The sequence below is a fragment of the Oncorhynchus nerka genome, linkage group LG23 (assembly GCF_034236695.1).
Source record: "Oncorhynchus nerka isolate Pitt River linkage group LG23, Oner_Uvic_2.0, whole genome shotgun sequence".
NCBI lineage: Eukaryota > Metazoa > Chordata > Actinopteri > Salmoniformes > Salmonidae > Oncorhynchus > Oncorhynchus nerka.
This window is the reverse complement of record NC_088418.1, coordinates 59,378,083-59,394,748: the sequence shown is the minus strand read 5'-3', so window position 1 is coordinate 59,394,748 and position 16,666 is coordinate 59,378,083. Positions and strand designations below refer to the sequence as shown.

The following is a 16,666-nucleotide window of genomic DNA, read 5'->3' as shown; positions in this document are numbered from 1 at the left end:
TGTTCCTAGGCCATCATTGAAATAAGAATTTGTTCTTAACTGACTTGCCTAGTTAAATAAAGGTTCAATTAAATCGCTGCCAAAGGTGCTTCTACAAAGTATTGACTCAGGGGTGTGAATACTTGTGTAAATCAGACATTCACTTTGTCATTACGGGGTATTGTAGATGGGTGTGAAAAAATATATTTTTAATTCATTTTGAATTCAGGCAGTAACACAACAACATGTTGAGTTTGATTTCATCAGACCAGAGAATTTCTCATGGTCAGAGTCCTTTAGGTGCCTTTTGGCAAACTCCAAGTGCGCTGGCATGTGCCTTTTACTGAGGAGTGGCTTCGGTCCGGCCACTGATTGGTAGAGTGCTGCAGAGATGGGAGAACCTTCCAGAAGGACAACCATCTCCACAGAGGATCTCTGGAGCTCTGTCAGAGTGACCATCGGGTTCTTGGTGACCTCCCTGAGCAAGGCCCTTCTCCCCCAATTGCTCAGTTTGGCCAGGCGGCCAGCTCTAGGAAGATTATTGGTGGTTCAAAACTTCTTCCATTTAAAAATGATGGAGGCCACTGTGTTCTTGGGGACCTTCAATGCTGCAGAAATCTTTTGGTACCTTTCCCCAGACCTGTGCCGACACAATCCTTTCTCTGAGCTCTACGGACAATTCCTTTGACCTCATGGCTTGTTTTTTGCTCTGACATGCATCGCCAACTGTGGGACCTGATATAGACAGATGTGTGCCTTTCCAAATCATGTCCAATCAATTGAATTTACCACAGGTGGACTCCAAGTTGTAGAAATATCTCAAGGATGATCTGATGGAAACAGGATGCACCTGAGCTCAATTTCAAGTCTCATAGTAAAGGGTTTGAATAGTTATGTAAAGAAGGTATTTTCTGTTTTTTATGTTTCATACATTTGCAAACATTTCTAAAAACCTGTTTTCAATTGTAAACTGTTTTCAATGTAATACATTTTAGAATAAGGCTGTAACGTAACAAAATGTGGAAAAAGTCAAGGGGTCTGAGTACTTTCCGAATGCACTATAGCTAGCTACATCTATGGACTTTGTTCTTCTGTTGTGGGTAATGTGCGGTAGCCTATACTGTATATCGTAGGCTATGTCTTGGATAACGGCACAATCATTTGGGTTTTTTGGTGCTTGGGTTCATAAAATGTCTTTAATGTATGGCTCATGAAATGTCTTTAATGTATGGCTCATAAAATGGCTTTAATATATGGCTCATAAAATGGCTTTACTGCATGGCTTATCAGGCTCAGGTAGCATCAGGCTTGAATTTTCATGCTGATCAAAGCTCTAATCAATTCCAGACATATTGATATGCTTTATACGCTTGCAATTTTGTCAGGAAAAACAGAGTTATCCAGAGAAATGATTTATTCTTGGGATGGATCATTTGTAAAATACTGGGGAAATGTTCAGCCCCAGACTGGGCTCTTCCCCTTGTTCCATGTCTCTCTCGCACTCTTTCAGTCGCTCCTTCTCTCGCTTTCTCTCCATGTCTCTCTCACACTCTCTCTCTCTGTCTCTTGTTTCTTTTCTCTCTCCAGAAAAGAGAGTGTGTGAGTGGCTCACAGTCATGTCTCATTACAGATCTGAGTGATTGGGCTAAATGCAGGAATCCCTGATTCCCCCCAGCACTCCTCTGATTAGTTTAGTTAGCACTTATCCTGAGCTGACCCCCGGAGAAATCTCACCTCTGAAGTCTGTGTGTGTATGAAGGAGTGACTCGGAGCGACTGTCCTTGTAGACTGAAATGAAGAAGCTCCACACACATCAGAGATGTATACAACGGCATTGTAGGTTTCCTTCACCCATTAGAAGTCAATCACACAGCAACATCCAGCCAAAAAACAAACAGCCTAACTCTCACCACGACTAATCCAACCACAGTTACCATGACAACCCACCTCTGACTCACCACCTTTTTACTGGGAGTGTGGTAGAGGCACAGTTGCCAGGACAACCCGTGGTGTAGCCCACCATGGTATTGGTAGAGAGTAAAATGAGAACCCTGGGCACTGTGCTGCGACGGCTGAGAACTGAACGGAGCTCTATGCCCTCGTCAAACATCGGGTCACACACTGACAGAGCGGATATGGTGTCAATGACGACGAGAACGTGGACCCGCTGCTGAGTGGTGACTGCGTGACAGGTTGGGTTAATCTTGATCTTCAGATATCCTACAGTATGAAACATCACTGAGTCCAGATCTCTTTTATTCACATCCAACAGCTGTGCCGGTGCAGACAGCGGTGACGGGGGTAACTGCAGCCGATGGTAACGGAGGTGACTGTAGTTACGGAGATGACCATCGTTGTTCCTGTAATTACTTCATTATATACAGTACCAGTCAAACGTGTGAACACACCTACTCATTCCAGGGTTCTTCTTTATTTTTACTATTTCTACATTGTAGAATAATAGTGAAGAAGTCATAAATATGAAATTCCACAATTGGAACTCTATGAAGCATTTATTTGGGCTGCAATTTCTGAGGCTGGTAACTGTAATTAACTTATCCTCTGCAGCAGAGGTAACTCTGGGTCTTCCTTTCCTGTGACGGTCCTCATGAGAGCCAGTTTCATCATAGCGCTTGATGGTTTTTGCGACTGCACTTGAAGAAACTTTCAAAGTTCTTGACATTTTCCGTATTGACTGACCATCATGTCTTAAAGTAATGATGGACTGTCATTTCCCTTTGCTTATTTGAGCTGTTCTTGCCATAATATGGACTTGGTCTTTTATCAAACAGGGCTAACTTCTGTATACCGACCCTACCTTGTCACGACACAATTGATTGGCTCAAACGCATTAAGACGTAAAGAAATTCCACAAATTACCAAGGCACACCTGTTAATTGAAATGCATTCCAGGTGACTACCTCATGAAGCTGGTTGAGAAAATGCCAAGAGTGCACATCTGTCATCAAGGCAAAGGGTGGCTATTTGAAGAATAACACTTTTTCGTTGACTATATGATTCCATGTGTTATTTCATAGTTTTGATGTCTTCACTATTATTCTACAATGCAGAAAATAGTAAAAAATAAAGAACCCTTGAATAAGTAGGTGTTCTAAAACTTGTGACCGGTAGTATATATTCAAAATCTACAGTAGTGCGGGTACTGACAACGGTGACGGAGGTGAATGTAGTATACAGAGGTTGTTGAACAGGTGGTCTGAGTGTGTCCTTACCGTTGAGGGGGCAGGCGTTGAAGAGGCCGATGTCCAGCGAGCAGGGCTTGCGGGTCACCGCGGTGGTGACGGACTCATACGGATTGTCCTCATCCTCCGGTAAGAACACGTCAAGGGATGGCGATGGTACGATCTCCGCCGAGCGCTTCGAGTCCTGATATGGGGAGGGAGGGAGGGAGAGCGTGAGAATGTTGTGGGTAGTTTCACGTGTGGAAACGACAGAATATTTGTGTGTCGGTACATTGACAAGCACGGCCAATGTTCAATGTATAACCTTGAATGTTGGATCAGCAGTGTTTGTTTACTGCCCTTGGTACCATCAGATCACACAAACAACCCATCATCATAACTCATCTACCTCAAGGACACGGTTCCATTCAAACACTGTCCAGGCCTGCTCCCCTGCTGAATCTAGGGAGTTGATTGTACTGCAGTTGATTTAATAAGCACAGGCACGACCAGATAGAGGAAATACACTGAAATACACTGATTTGCAACAACAAAATAAGCAATGACAGAGAGGAACTACAAAGAAAATACACATAAAAACACAGATTTAGTGTCATGTTCGTCGTAATGAGCGGACCAAGGCGCAGCGTGAGTTTAGTTCCACATATTTTTAATCTCCGTGAAACAAACAAAACAATAAAGAAACAACGAAGCGTGAAGTCATGACAACAGGCAACTAAACATAAACAATATCCCACCAAACACAGGTGGGGAAATGGCTACCTAAATATGATCCCCAATCAGAGGCAATGATAAACAGCTGCCTCTAATTGGGAACCATATTAGCACCAACATAGAAATAGACATACTAGAACACCCCCTAGTCACACCCTGACCTACTACACCATAGAGAACCAAGGGCTCTCTATGGACAGGGCGTGACATTTAGCAACAAAAAAATAAGCTAATAGGCAAAACTGTGAAAACTAAATAAAACCCAGGTTTATTCTTCTCTCTTTCTTTATAACCCTGTGTAACCAGATGTTGATATAGTAGAAAGACTGGAGACCACATATCCCAGGGTCCCCCTCTACTACTGAGAGGAGATAACCATCACCCTCGCTGAGGCCTCGGCCCGTTACATGACATAGGGCAAAACCAGACAGCATGACGGCCTCAAGTGTGGTTTCTGAGAAAAATTGTGTGTTGCTCCCTTCAAGTCAAAATAGAAGAAACCATAAGATCGTCCCTCCATGACTCCATTGCAACTGAGCCAAAATGGCTGATGTCCTGTGTGCAACCAGTTTCATGTTGTTCTATTCCTGTGACAGTATGAAAAGGTTGAGACCCAGCGGGTTGACAGAAAAACCCTTGGAACTAAATGTCCCTGTCTAAATGGCATATGTGCATAAAACACAAAAGTGAGCAATGGAGGGTGCAGGAAAGACAGACATTTCTCACCAGAGACGCATGGGCAATAGATGCCCGTTTCCCATAATGCACCACTCCATCATCATTACTGCGACATCACCCGGGTCTCCCCACCATATTTGGTTGCCGTGTGATCGTCATGGCGATGGGGGCATGGCGTTGTCCATGACTCACCCCTGGTGTGTTAATTTCCCCTGAACCCTATCAACTCCCTCCTCCTCTCCGCCTTATTGTCTCACTCCGACAGCCATTCATCTTCCTGTTAGCTGTTTCTACTACATTACCCAGACACCACTGGGTCATCAATCACGCACTGAGCGCATGCAGAGAAGATGAATCATCGTCTTTGATTGAATGATCACTCCCTAGATAATCTGTCTCGTGTATACACACACACACACACACACACACACACACACACACACACACACACACACACACGTTCACTACTCAATGTGTCCTATTACACTAGCTAATATAAAACTTCAGTCTGTGTGCTCCTTTTCTCACACACCCACGTGTTGCACAGACACACAACCACACACATACAACCACACACACGTGATGCACAGACACACAACCACACACACACACATACAACCACACACACGTGATGCACAGACACACACAACCATGTGAAGCACACATACACAAAAGACCAGCAGGTCCATTGAATTTGAGTCACATTACTCTAGCACACATAAAGTACCAGCCAGTGATGTCACACGTGGTTTCAAACAGTAATAGTATGGTATGGGTTAACATTTCACGTCAATATGCTTACAGTCATCAGAAGTAATTACACTCCATAAAAAACTTGAGACAAAAACTGTGGCCCTGCGAATTGAGTCCCCTTATCAGTTACAGCCAACACCCTTTATACTGGGATTTCCTGATAGATGAAGAACTCAAGAGAGACTGTGTCCCAAACGGCATCCTATTACCTATATAGTGCTCTACTTTTGACTGGAGCCCTAATGCCCTGGTCAAAAGTAGTGCACTATAAAGGAAATGGGGTGCCAATTGGGACGTAGCCTTTCTCTGGAGCTATCATGGGTTCCCCTTCTGGGGCTTATTAGACAACTTGGGTTCTTTGTGTAACCCTTCTCTGGGTGCAGTGGTCCAGAGGGAGAAGACAGGAATGCCTGTCTTTATCCTCCACATCAAACCATCTCTCTCTTTTCTCATTCTCTATCCTCTCTGACTTCCTAATGTACATCATGTTCCCTGCCTGTCACAATATCCCTTTCATCACTTTTCTCCCACTCTCTGTTCTTATTTCACGTTCTCTCTCTGTCTCGTTCTCACTCTCTCTCTCTCTCTCTGAAAGATACTTTTTTACATACATCTACAAACCAAATCTCATTCTCTGGCTTTTTATTCTCTCTCTTTTTCTCTTCATCCCTCAAGTTTACTCGTCTGCCTGTGTAAAGAACACACCAGCACCCCAGCCTCTCCCTCCTCCTCTCCCTCTCTCCTGTCCACCCAGCCTCTCCCTCCTCCTCTCCCTCTCTCCCGTCCACCCAGCCTCTCCCTCCTCCTCTCCCTCTCTCCCGTCCACCCAGCCTCTCCTCCTCCTCTCCCTCTCTCCCGTCCACCCAGCCTCTCCCTCCTCCTCTCCCTCTCTCCCGTCCACCCAGCCTCTCCCTCCTCCTCTCCCTCTCTCCCGTCCACCCAGCCTCTCCCTCCTCCTCTCCCTCTCTCCCGTCCACCCAGCCTCTCCCTCCTCCTCTCCCTCTCTCCCGTCCACCCAGCCTCTCCCTCCTCCTCTCCCTCTCTCCCGTCCACCCAGCCTCTCCCTCCTCCTCTCCCTCTCTCCCGTCCACCCAGCCTCACCCTCCTCCTATCCCTCTCTCCCGTCCACCCAGCCTCTCCCTCCTCCTCTCCCTCTCTCCCATCCACCCAACCTCTCCTCCTCCTCTCCCTCTCTCCCGTCCACCCAGCCTCTCCCTCCTCCTCTCCCTCTCTCCCGTCCACCCAGCCTCTCCCTCCTCCTCTCCCTCTCTCCCGTCCACCCAGCCTCTCCCTCCTCCTCTCCCTCTCTCCCGTCCACCCAGCCTCTCCCCTCCTCCTCTCCCTCTCTCCCGTCCACCCAGCCTCTCCCTCCTCCTCTCCCTCTCTCCCGTCCACCCAGCCTCTCCCTCCTCCTCTCCCTCTCTCCCGTCCACCCAGCCTCTCCCTCCTCCCTCTCCCTCTCTCCCGTCCACCCAGCCTCTCCCTCCTCCTCTCCCCTCTCTCCCGTCCACCCAGCCTCTCCCTCCTCCTCTCTCTCTCTCCCGTCCACCCAGCCTCTCCCTCCTCCTCTCCCCTCTCTCCCGTCCACCCAGCCTCTCCCTCCTCCTCTCCTCTCTCCCGTCCACCCAGCCTCTCCCTCCTCCTCTCCCTCTCTCCCGTCCACCCAGCCTCTCCCTCCTCCTCTCCCTCTCTCCCGTCCACCCAGCCTCTCCCTCCTCCTCTCCCTCTCTCCCGTCCACCCAGCCTCTCCCACCTCCTCTCCCTCTCTCCCGTCCACCCAGCCTCTCCCTCCTCCTCTCCCTCTCTCCCGTCCACCCAGCCTCTCCCTCCTCCTCTCCCTCTCTCCCGTCCACCCAGCCTCTCCCTCCTCCTCTCTCTCTCTCCCGTCCACCCAGCCTCTCCCTCCTCCTCTCCCTCTCTCCCGTCCACCCAGCCTCTCCCTCCTCCTCTCCCTCTCTCCCGTCCACCCAGCCTCTCCCTCCTCCTCTCCCTCTCTCCTGTCCACCCAGCCTCTCCCTCCTCCTCTCCCTCTCTCCCCGTCCACCCAGCCTCTCCCTCCTCCTCTCCCCCTCCTCCTCTCCCTCTCTCCCGTCCACCCAGCCTCTCCCTCCTCCTCTCCTCTCTCCCGTCCAACCAGCCTCTCCCTCCTCCTCTCCCTCTCTCCCGTCCACCCAGCCTCTCCCTCCTCCTCTCCCTCTCTCCCGTCCACCCAGCCTCTCCCTCCTCCTCTTCCTCTCTCCTGTCCACCCAGCCTCTCCTCCTCCTCTCCCTCTCTCCCGTCCACCCAGCCTCTCCCTCCTCCTCTCTCCTCTCTCCCGTCCACCCAGCCTCTCCCTCCTCCTCTCCCTCCTCCTCTCCCTCTCTCCCGTCCACCCAGCCTCTCCCTCCTCCTCTCCCTCTCTCCCGTCCACCCAGCCTCTCCCTCCTCCTCTCCCTCTCTCCCGTCCACCCAGCCTCTCCCTCCTCCTCTTCCTCTCTCCTGTCCACCCAGCCTCTCCCTCCTCCTCTCCCTCTCTCCCGTCCACCCAGCCTCTCCCTCCTCCTCTCCCTCCTCCTCTCCCTCTCTCCCGTCCACCCAGCCTCTCCCTCCTCCTCTCCCTCTCTCCCGTCCAGCCAGCCATCTCAGGGAGAGGGGCAGTGGAGGAACTCCAAATTTACTACGGAGAGAATAAAACAGAGGAGAGCAACGCAGCGGTGAAGCGAGAGAACCAGAGAAAGAGAGAGAAAAAGATGAAAGCCTAGTGGATACACTCCGACTTACTTCAGAGTAACTACAACAGTTTTACTGAATCCCGAGGAAAGGAGGGTGTAAAATGAGTTAGAGAAAAGGGCTGGTTCAGAGGAAGGAAGTATGCTACAAGTGGGTTTGAAGCAGGGATTTCCTCCATCTCTTTTCGGTCTCCCTGTCTCTCTCTCAAACACAATTGTCTTCTAAATAGGTAAAAGTCGTTCAACTCAAAGCGAGAGCCATTCTCTACTACCAGACACTTTAGTCCCCCAGTCCCCACCTCTCCAGACTCCCACTCAATCAGAAAGTGTGTAAAAGGCCGGCGCACCAGAGACGCCACACCACCATCTGCATACCAAGTCAACTCAGAGGGGCTAAGGCAGTTTGTGTTACCTGTTAATAGTTGATCCCACCTCCACTTCCTGGTGTAGGGGGTGAGAAGGTTGAGTAGGTTCACGCAATGAGCTCCATGTCCAAACACAAACAAGACGGTGCCTTAAACACACACTTCGTCTCTTTCCCTCTCTCTCCCTCGCTCTCTCTCTTTCCCTCTCTCCTCCCTCCTCCCTCGCTCTCTCTTTATCTGTGGAGAGATAGGACACAGAGGAACTTGTGTGTCTGCCACAGGAAGGGAACAGACAAAAAGAGTCCTTCTCTGGCCACTAATTAGGAGTCTCTTAGCAGTGTGTGTGTGTGTGTGTGTGTGTGTGTGTGTGTGTGTGTGTGTGTGTGTGTGTGTGTGTGTGTGTGTGTGGCCGGTAACCCAAATAGGAAATCTGTTGATACTACAGTCACGTCCCTGGAGCTACTATCCTGAAGGACATGTGACTCTGACCCGACTGACATCTCTCAGGTTGTGTTCTGTGTGTGTGTGTGTGTGTGTGTGTGTGTGTGTGTGTGTGTGTGTGTGTGTGTGTGTGTGTGTGTGACTTACAGGCTCTTTTCAAAAAGTTAATCTTGTTTTTTAATTTCTTGACCAAAATAATACAACAATAAAGAGCAAAACAGAACAGCCACTATTCTCATTCAATCTCTCTTCCTCCCTCTCTCATTCCACATATCCCTCTCCTCCTGGTTTCTGTCCCCTGAGCACTGTGCAAACAGTCTCTCCCTCTCTCATTCCACATATCCCACTCCTCCTGGTTTCTGTCCCCTGAGCACTGTGCAAACAGTCTCTCCCTCTCTCTCTCTAACCCACTCCTCTTGGTTTCTGTCCCCTGAGCACTGTGCAAACAGTCTCTCCCTCTCTCATTCCACATATCCCACTCCTCCTGGTTTCTGTCCCCTGAGCACTGTGCAAACAGTCTCTCCCTCTCTCTCTCTAACCCACTCCTCCTGGTTTCTGTCCCCTGAGCACTGTGCAAACAGTCTCTCCCTCTCTCTCTATAGCCTCCTCCTGGTTTCTGTCCCCTGAGCACTGTGCAAACAGTCTCTCCCTCTCTCTCTATAGCCTCCTCCTGGTTTCTGTCCCCTGAGCACTGTGCAAACAGTCTCTCCCTCTCTCTCTCTAACCCACTCCTCCTGGTTTCTGTCCCCTGAGCACTGTGCAAACAGTCTCTCCCTCTCTCTCTCTAACCCACTCCTCCTGGTTTCTGTCCCCTGAGCACTGTGCAAACAGTCTCTCCCTCTCTCTCTCTCTCTAACCCACTCCTCTTGGTTTCTGTCCCCTGAGCACTGTGCAAACAGTCTCTCCTCTCTCATTCCACATATCCCACTCCTCCTGGTTTCTGTCCCCTGAGCACTGTGCAAACAGTCTCTCCCTCTCTCTCTCTAACCCACTCCTCCTGGTTTCTGTCCCCTGAGCACTGTGCAAACAGTCTCTCCCTCTCTCTCTATAGCCTCCTCCTGGTTTCTGTCCCCTGAGCACTGTGCAAACAGTCTCTCCCTCTCTCTCTATAGCCTCCTCCTGGTTTCTGTCCCCTGAGCACTGTGCAAACAGTCTCTCCCTCTCTCTCTCTAACCCACTCCTCCTGGTTTCTGTCCCCTGAGCACTGTGCAAACAGTCTCTCCCTCTCTCTCTCTAACCCACTCCTCCTGGTTTCTGTCCCCTGAGCACTGTGCAAACAGTCTCTCCCTCTCTCTCTCTCTCTAACCCACTCCTCTTGGTTTCTGTCCCCTGAGCACTGTGCAAACAGTCTCTCCCTCTCTCATTCCACATATCCCACTCCTCCTGGTTTCTGTCCCCTGAGCACTGTGCAAACAGTCTCTCCCTCTCTCTCTCTAACCCACTCCTCCTGGTTTCTGTCCCCTGAGCACTGTGCAAACAGTCTCTCCCTCTCTCTCTATAGCCTCCTCCTGGTTTCTGTCCCCTGAGCACTGTGCAAACAGTATCTCCCTCTCTCTCTATAGCCTCCTCCTGGTTTCTGTCCCCTGAGCACTGTGCAAACAGTCTCTCCCTCTCTCTCTAACCCACTCCTTCTGGTTTCTGTCCCCTGAGCACTGTGCAAACAGTCTCTCCCTCTCTCTCTATAGCCTCCTCCTGGTTTCTGTCCCCTGAGCACTGTGCAAACAGTCTCTCCCTCTCTCTCTCTAACCCACTCCTCCTGGTTTCTGTCCCCTGAGCACTGTGCAAACAGTCTCTCCCTCTCTCTCTATAGCCCACTCCTCCTGGTTTCTGTCCCCTGAGCACTGTGCAAACAGTCTCTCCCTCTCTCTCTAACCCACTCCTCCTGGTTTCTGTCCCCTGAGCACTGTGCAAACAGTCTCTCCTCTCTCTCTATAGCCTCCTCCTGGTTTCTGTCCCCTGAGCACTGTGCAAACAGTCTCTCCCTCTCTCTCTCTAACCCACTCCTCCTGGTTTCTGTCCCCTGAGCACTGTGCAAACAGTCTCTCCCTCTATCTCTCTATAGCCCACTCCTCCTGGTTTCTGTCCCCTGAGCACTGTGCAAACAGTATCTCCCTCTCTCTCTATAGCCCACTCCTCCTGGTTTCTGTCCCCTGAGCACTGTGCAAACAGTCTCTCCCTCTCTCTCTCTAACCCACTCCTCCTGGTTTCTGTCCCCTGAGCACTGTGCAAACAGTCTCTCCCTCTCTCTCTATAGCCTCCTCCTGGTTTCTGTCCCCTGAGCACTGTGCAAACAGTATCTCCCTCTCTCTCTATAGCCTCCTCCTGGTTTCTGTCCCCTGAGCACTGTGCAAACAGTCTCTTCCTCTCTCTCTAACCCACTCCTCCTGGTTTCTGTCCCCTGAGCACTGTGCAAACAGTCTCTCCCTCTCTCTATATAGCCTCCTCCTGGTTTCTGTCCCCTGAGCACTGTGCAAACAGTCTCTCCCTCTCTCTCTCTAACCCACTCCTCCTGGTTCTGTCCCCTGAGCACTGTGCAAACAGTCTCTCCCTCTCTCTCTCTATAGCCCACTCCTCCTGGTTTCTGTCCCCTGAGCACTGTGCAAACAGTATCTCCCTCTCTTTCTATAGCCTCCTCCTGGTTTCTGTCCCCTGAGCACTGTGCAAACAGTCTCTTCCTCTCTCTCTAACCCACTCCTCCTGGTTTCTGTCCCCTGAGCACTGTGCAAACAGTCTCTCCCTCTCTCTCTATAGCCTCCTCCTGGTTTCTGTCCCCTGAGCACTGTGCAAACAGTCTCTCCCTCTCTCTCTCTAACCCACTCCTCCTGGTTTCTGTCCCCTGAGCACTGTGCAAACAGTCTCTCCTCTCTCTCTCTATAGCCCACTCCTCCTGGTTTCTGTCCCCTGAGCACTGTGCAAACAGTCTCTCCCCTCTCTCTCTAACCCACTCCTCCTGGTTTCTGTCCCCTGAGCACTGTGCAAACAGTCTCTCCCTCTCTCTCTCTAACCCACTCCTCCTGGTTTCTGTCCCCTGAGCACTGTGCAAACAGTCTCTCCCTCTCTCTCTCTATAGCCCACTCCTCCTGGTTTCTGTCCCCTGAGCACTGTGCAAACAGTCTCTCCTCTCTCTCTCTAACCCACTCCTCCTGGTTTCTGTCCCCTGAGCACTGTGCAAACAGTCTCTCCCTCTCTCTCTATAGCCTCCTCCTGGTTTCTGTCCCCTGAGCACTGTGCAAACAGTCTCTCCTCTCTCTCTAACCCACTCCTCCTGGTTTCTGTCCCCTGAGCACTGTGCAAACAGTCTCTCCCTCTATCTCTCTATAGCCCACTCCTCCTGGTTTCTGTCCCCTGAGCACTGTGCAAACAGTATCTCCCTCTCTCTCTATAGCCCACTCCTCCTGGTTTCTGTCCCCTGAGCACTGTGCAAACAGTCTCTCCCTCTCTCTCTCTAACCCACTCCTCCTGGTTTCTGTCCCCTGAGCACTGTGCAAACAGTCTCTCCCTCTCTCTCTATAGCCTCCTCCTGGTTTCTGTCCCCTGAGCACTGTGCAAACAGTATCTCCCTCTCTCTATATAGCCTCCTCCTGGTTTCTGTCCCCTGAGCACTGTGCAAACAGTCTCTCCCTCTCTCTCTAACCCACTCCTCCTGGTTTCTGTCCCCTGAGCACTGTGCAAACAGTCTCTCCCTCTCTATATAGCCTCCTCCTGGTTTCTGTCCCCTGAGCACTGTGCAAACAGTCTCTCCCTCTCTCTCTCTAACCCACTCCTCCTGGTTTCTGTCCCCTGAGCACTGTGCAAACAGTCTCTCCCTCTCTCTCTCTATAGCCCACTCCTCCTGGTTTCTGTCCCCTGAGCACTGTGCAAACAGTCTCTCCCTCTCTCTCTCTAACCCACTCCTCCTGGTTTCTGTCCCCTGAGCACTGTGCAAACAGTCTCTCCCTCTCTCTCTCTAACCCACTCCTCCTGGTTTCTGTCCCCTGAGCACTGTGCAAACAGTCTCTCCCTCTCTCTCTCTAACCCACTCCTCCTGGTTTCTGTCCCCTGAGCACTGTGCAAACAGTCTCTCCCCTCTCTCTCTAACCCACTCCTCTTGGTTTCTGTCCCCTGAGCACTGTGCAAACAGTCTCTCCCTCTCTCATTCCACATATCCCACTCCTCCTGGTTTCTGTCCCCTGAGCACTGTGCAAACAGTCTCTCCCTCTCTCTCTCTAACCCACTCCTCCTGGTTTCTGTCCCCTGAGCACTGTGCAAACAGTCTCTCCCTCTCTCTCTATAGCCTCCTCCTGGTTTCTGTCCCCTGAGCACTGTGCAAACAGTATCTCCCTCTCTCTCTATATCCTCCTCCTGGTTTCTGTCCCCTGAGCACTGTGCAAACAGTCTCTCCCTCTCTCTCTAACCCACTCCTTCTGGTTTCTGTCCCCTGAGCACTGTGCAAACAGTCTCTCCCTCTCTCTCTCTATAGCCTCCTCCTGGTTTCTGTCCCCTGAGCACTGTGCAAACAGTCTCTCCCTCTCTCTCTCTAACCCACTCCTCCTGGTTTCTGTCCCCTGAGCACTGTGCAAACAGTCTCTCCCTCTCTCTCTCTATAGCCCACTCCTCCTGGTTTCTGTCCCCTGAGCACTGTGCAAACAGTCTCTCCCTCTCTCTCTCTAACCCACTCCTCCTGGTTTCTGTCCCCTGAGCACTGTGCAAACAGTCTCTCCCTCTCTCTCTATAGCCTCCTCCTGGTTTCTGTCCCCTGAGCACTATGCAAACAGTCTCTCCCTCTCTCTCTCTAACCCACTCCTCCTGGTTTCTGTCCCCTGAGCACTGTGCAAACAGTCTCTCCCTCTATCTCTCTATAGCCCACTCCTCCTGGTTTCTGTCCCCTGAGCACTGTGCAAACAGTATCTCCCTCTCTCTCTATAGCCCACTCCTCCTGGTTTATGTCCCCTGAGCACTGTGCAAACAGTCTCTCCCTCTCTCTCTCTAACCCACTCCTCCTGGTTTCTGTCCCCTGAGCACTGTGCAAACAGTCTCTCCCTCTCTCTCTATAGCCTCCTCCTGGTTTCTGTCCCCTGAGCACTGTGCAAACAGTATCTCCCTCTCTCTCTATAGCCTCCTCCTGGTTTCTGTCCCCTGAGCACTGTGCAAACAGTCTCTCCCTCTCTCTCTCTAACCCACTCCTCCTGGTTTCTGTCCCCTGAGCACTGTGCAAACAGTCTCTCCCTCTCTCTCTATAGCCTCCTCCTGGTTTCTGTCCCCTGAGCACTGTGCAAACAGTATCTCCCTCTCTCTCTATAGCCTCCTCCTGGTTTCTGTCCCCTGAGCACTGTGCAAACAGTATCTCCCTCTCTCTCTATAGCCTCCCCCTGGTTTCTGTCCCCTGAGCACTGTGCAAACAGTCTCTCCCTCTCTCTCTCTAACCCACTCCTCCTGGTTTCTGTCCCCTGAGCACTGTGCAAACAGTCTCTCCCTCTCTCTCTCTAACCCACTCCTCCTGGTTTCTGTCCCCTGAGCACTGTGCAAACAGTCTCTCCCTCTCTCTCTCTAACCCACTCCTCCTGGTTTCTGTCCCCTGAGCACTGTGCAAACAGTCTCTCCCTCTCTCTCTCTAACCCACTCCTCTTGGTTTCTGTCCCCTGAGCACTGTGCAAACAGTCTCTCCCTCTCTCATTCCACATATCCCACTCCTCCTGGTTTCTGTCCCCTGAGCACTGTGCAAACAGTCTCTCCCTCTCTCTCTCTAACCCACTCCTCCTGGTTTCTGTCCCCTGAGCACTGTGCAAACAGTCTCTCCCTCTCTCTCTATAGCCTCCTCCTGGTTTCTGTCCCCTGAGCACTGTGCAAACAGTATCTCCCTCTCTCTCTATATCCTCCTCCTGGTTTCTGTCCCCTGAGCACTGTGCAAACAGTCTCTCCCTCTCTCTCTAACCCACTCCTTCTGGTTTCTGTCCCCTGAGCACTGTGCAAACAGTCTCTCCCTCTCTCTCTCTATAGCCTCCTCCTGGTTTCTGTCCCCTGAGCACTGTGCAAACAGTCTCTCCCTCTCTCTCTCTAACCCACTCCTCCTGGTTTCTGTCCCCTGAGCACTGTGCAAACAGTCTCTCCCTCTCTCTCTATAGCCCACTCCTCCTGGTTTCTGTCCCCTGAGCACTGTGCAAACAGTCTCTCCCTCTCTCTCTCTAACCCACTCCTCCTGGTTTCTGTCCCCTGAGCACTGTGCAAACAGTCTCTCCCTCTCTCTCTATAGCCTCCTCCTGGTTTCTGTCCCCTGAGCACTATGCAAACAGTCTCTCCTCTCTCTCTCTAACCCACTCCTCCTGGTTTCTGTCCCCTGAGCACTGTGCAAACAGTCTCTCCCTCTATCTCTCTATAGCCCACTCCTCCTGGTTTCTGTCCCCTGAGCACTGTGCAAACAGTATCTCCCTCTCTCTCTATAGCCCACTCCTCCTGGTTTATGTCCCCTGAGCACTGTGCAAACAGTCTCTCTCTCTCTCTCTAACCCACTCCTCCTGGTTTCTGTCCCCTGAGCACTGTGCAAACAGTCTCTCCCTCTCTCTCTATAGCCTCCTCCTGGTTTCTGTCCCCTGAGCACTGTGCAAACAGTATCTCCCTCTCTCTCTATAGCCTCCTCCTGGTTTCTGTCCCCTGAGCACTGTGCAAACAGTCTCTCCCTCTCTCTCTAACCCACTCCTCCTGGTTTCTGTCCCCTGAGCACTGTGCAAACAGTCTCTCCCTCTCTCTCTATAGCCTCCTCCTGGTTTCTGTCCCCTGAGCACTGTGCAAACAGTATCTCCTCTCTCTCTATAGCCTCCTCCTGGTTTCTGTCCCCTGAGCACTGTGCAAACAGTATCTCCCTCTCTCTCTATAGCCTCCCCTGGTTTCTGTCCCCTGAGCACTGTGCAAACAGTCTCTCCTCTCTCTCTAACCCACTCCTCCTGGTTTCTGTCCCCTGAGCACTGTGCAAACAGTCTCTCCCTCTCTCTCTATAGCCTCCTCCTGGTTTCTGTCCCCTGAGCACTGTGCAAACAGTCTCTCCCTCTCTCTCTCTAACCCACTCCTCCTGGTTTCTGTCCCCTGAGCACTGTGCAAACAGTCTCTCCCTCTCTCTCTCTATAGCCCACTCCTCCTGGTTTCTGTCCCCTGAGCACTGTGCAAACAGTCTCTCCCTCTCTCTCTATAGCCCACTCCTCCTGGTTTCTGTCCCCTGAGCACTGTGCAAACAGTCTCTCCCTCTCTCTCTCTAACCCACTCCTCTTTCCCTTGCAGTTCAGACTGCAGCAGATATGAAGGACGCTGTAATTCACTGGCATTTCCTCATATTTGATTAGAGGAGGGGTTCGGGGGTCAGGAACCGTTGTAGAGGAACAGGGCATGAGAGGACAATAGTCCCTCTGAGACCATCCCACAACACAACGCTCCTGACCTCACACGGGGGGAGGGGGAGAAAGAGAGAGAGGGAGAGATAGATAGAGGGGGAGAGAGGGGGCGAGAGAGAGAGGGCTAGCCTCTAAGAATGGTATTACACTCAGTGGACAGCTACCTCAGTATTAGCTTACTGAGCTCAACCCGGAGAAATCCTTTCCTTTCAGGAAATTACTCCACCTCCCCAACATGGCCTCCCTGAGTAGAGCCGGTGCCAGAAACAGTTTCCCTGAGCACCATTACTAACCCCATGGACTTGAAAAAGGGCCCTCAAGGTACACAGCCATGGGGAGTGCTCCATATCACTCAGGTGTATGGTCATTTGGTTAGTTAGTAAGGGCTTATTCAGGTCTGAGTATGGATGAAGAATCAAGACTGTTGATCTATTGGGATTTTATTTGATTTCCATTACTTCAATGC

At 51.1% G+C, this 16,666-nt stretch overlaps 1 protein-coding gene across 3 annotated transcripts in view; it reads right to left on the bottom strand.

Annotated features, from left to right (window-relative positions):
* The window catches only part of anks1b (ankyrin repeat and sterile alpha motif domain containing 1B), a 414,498-nt gene that overhangs the window by 187,596 nt on the left and 210,236 nt on the right, over window positions 1-16,666 (bottom strand). For all 3 annotated transcript variants that reach the window (XM_065008369.1, XM_065008370.1, XM_065008371.1), the window contains one exon: window positions 3,213-3,366. In XM_065008369.1, the coding sequence (XP_064864441.1) occupies window positions 3,213-3,366 (154 nt within the window). The remainder of the gene's footprint in view (window positions 1-3,212; window positions 3,367-16,666) is intronic.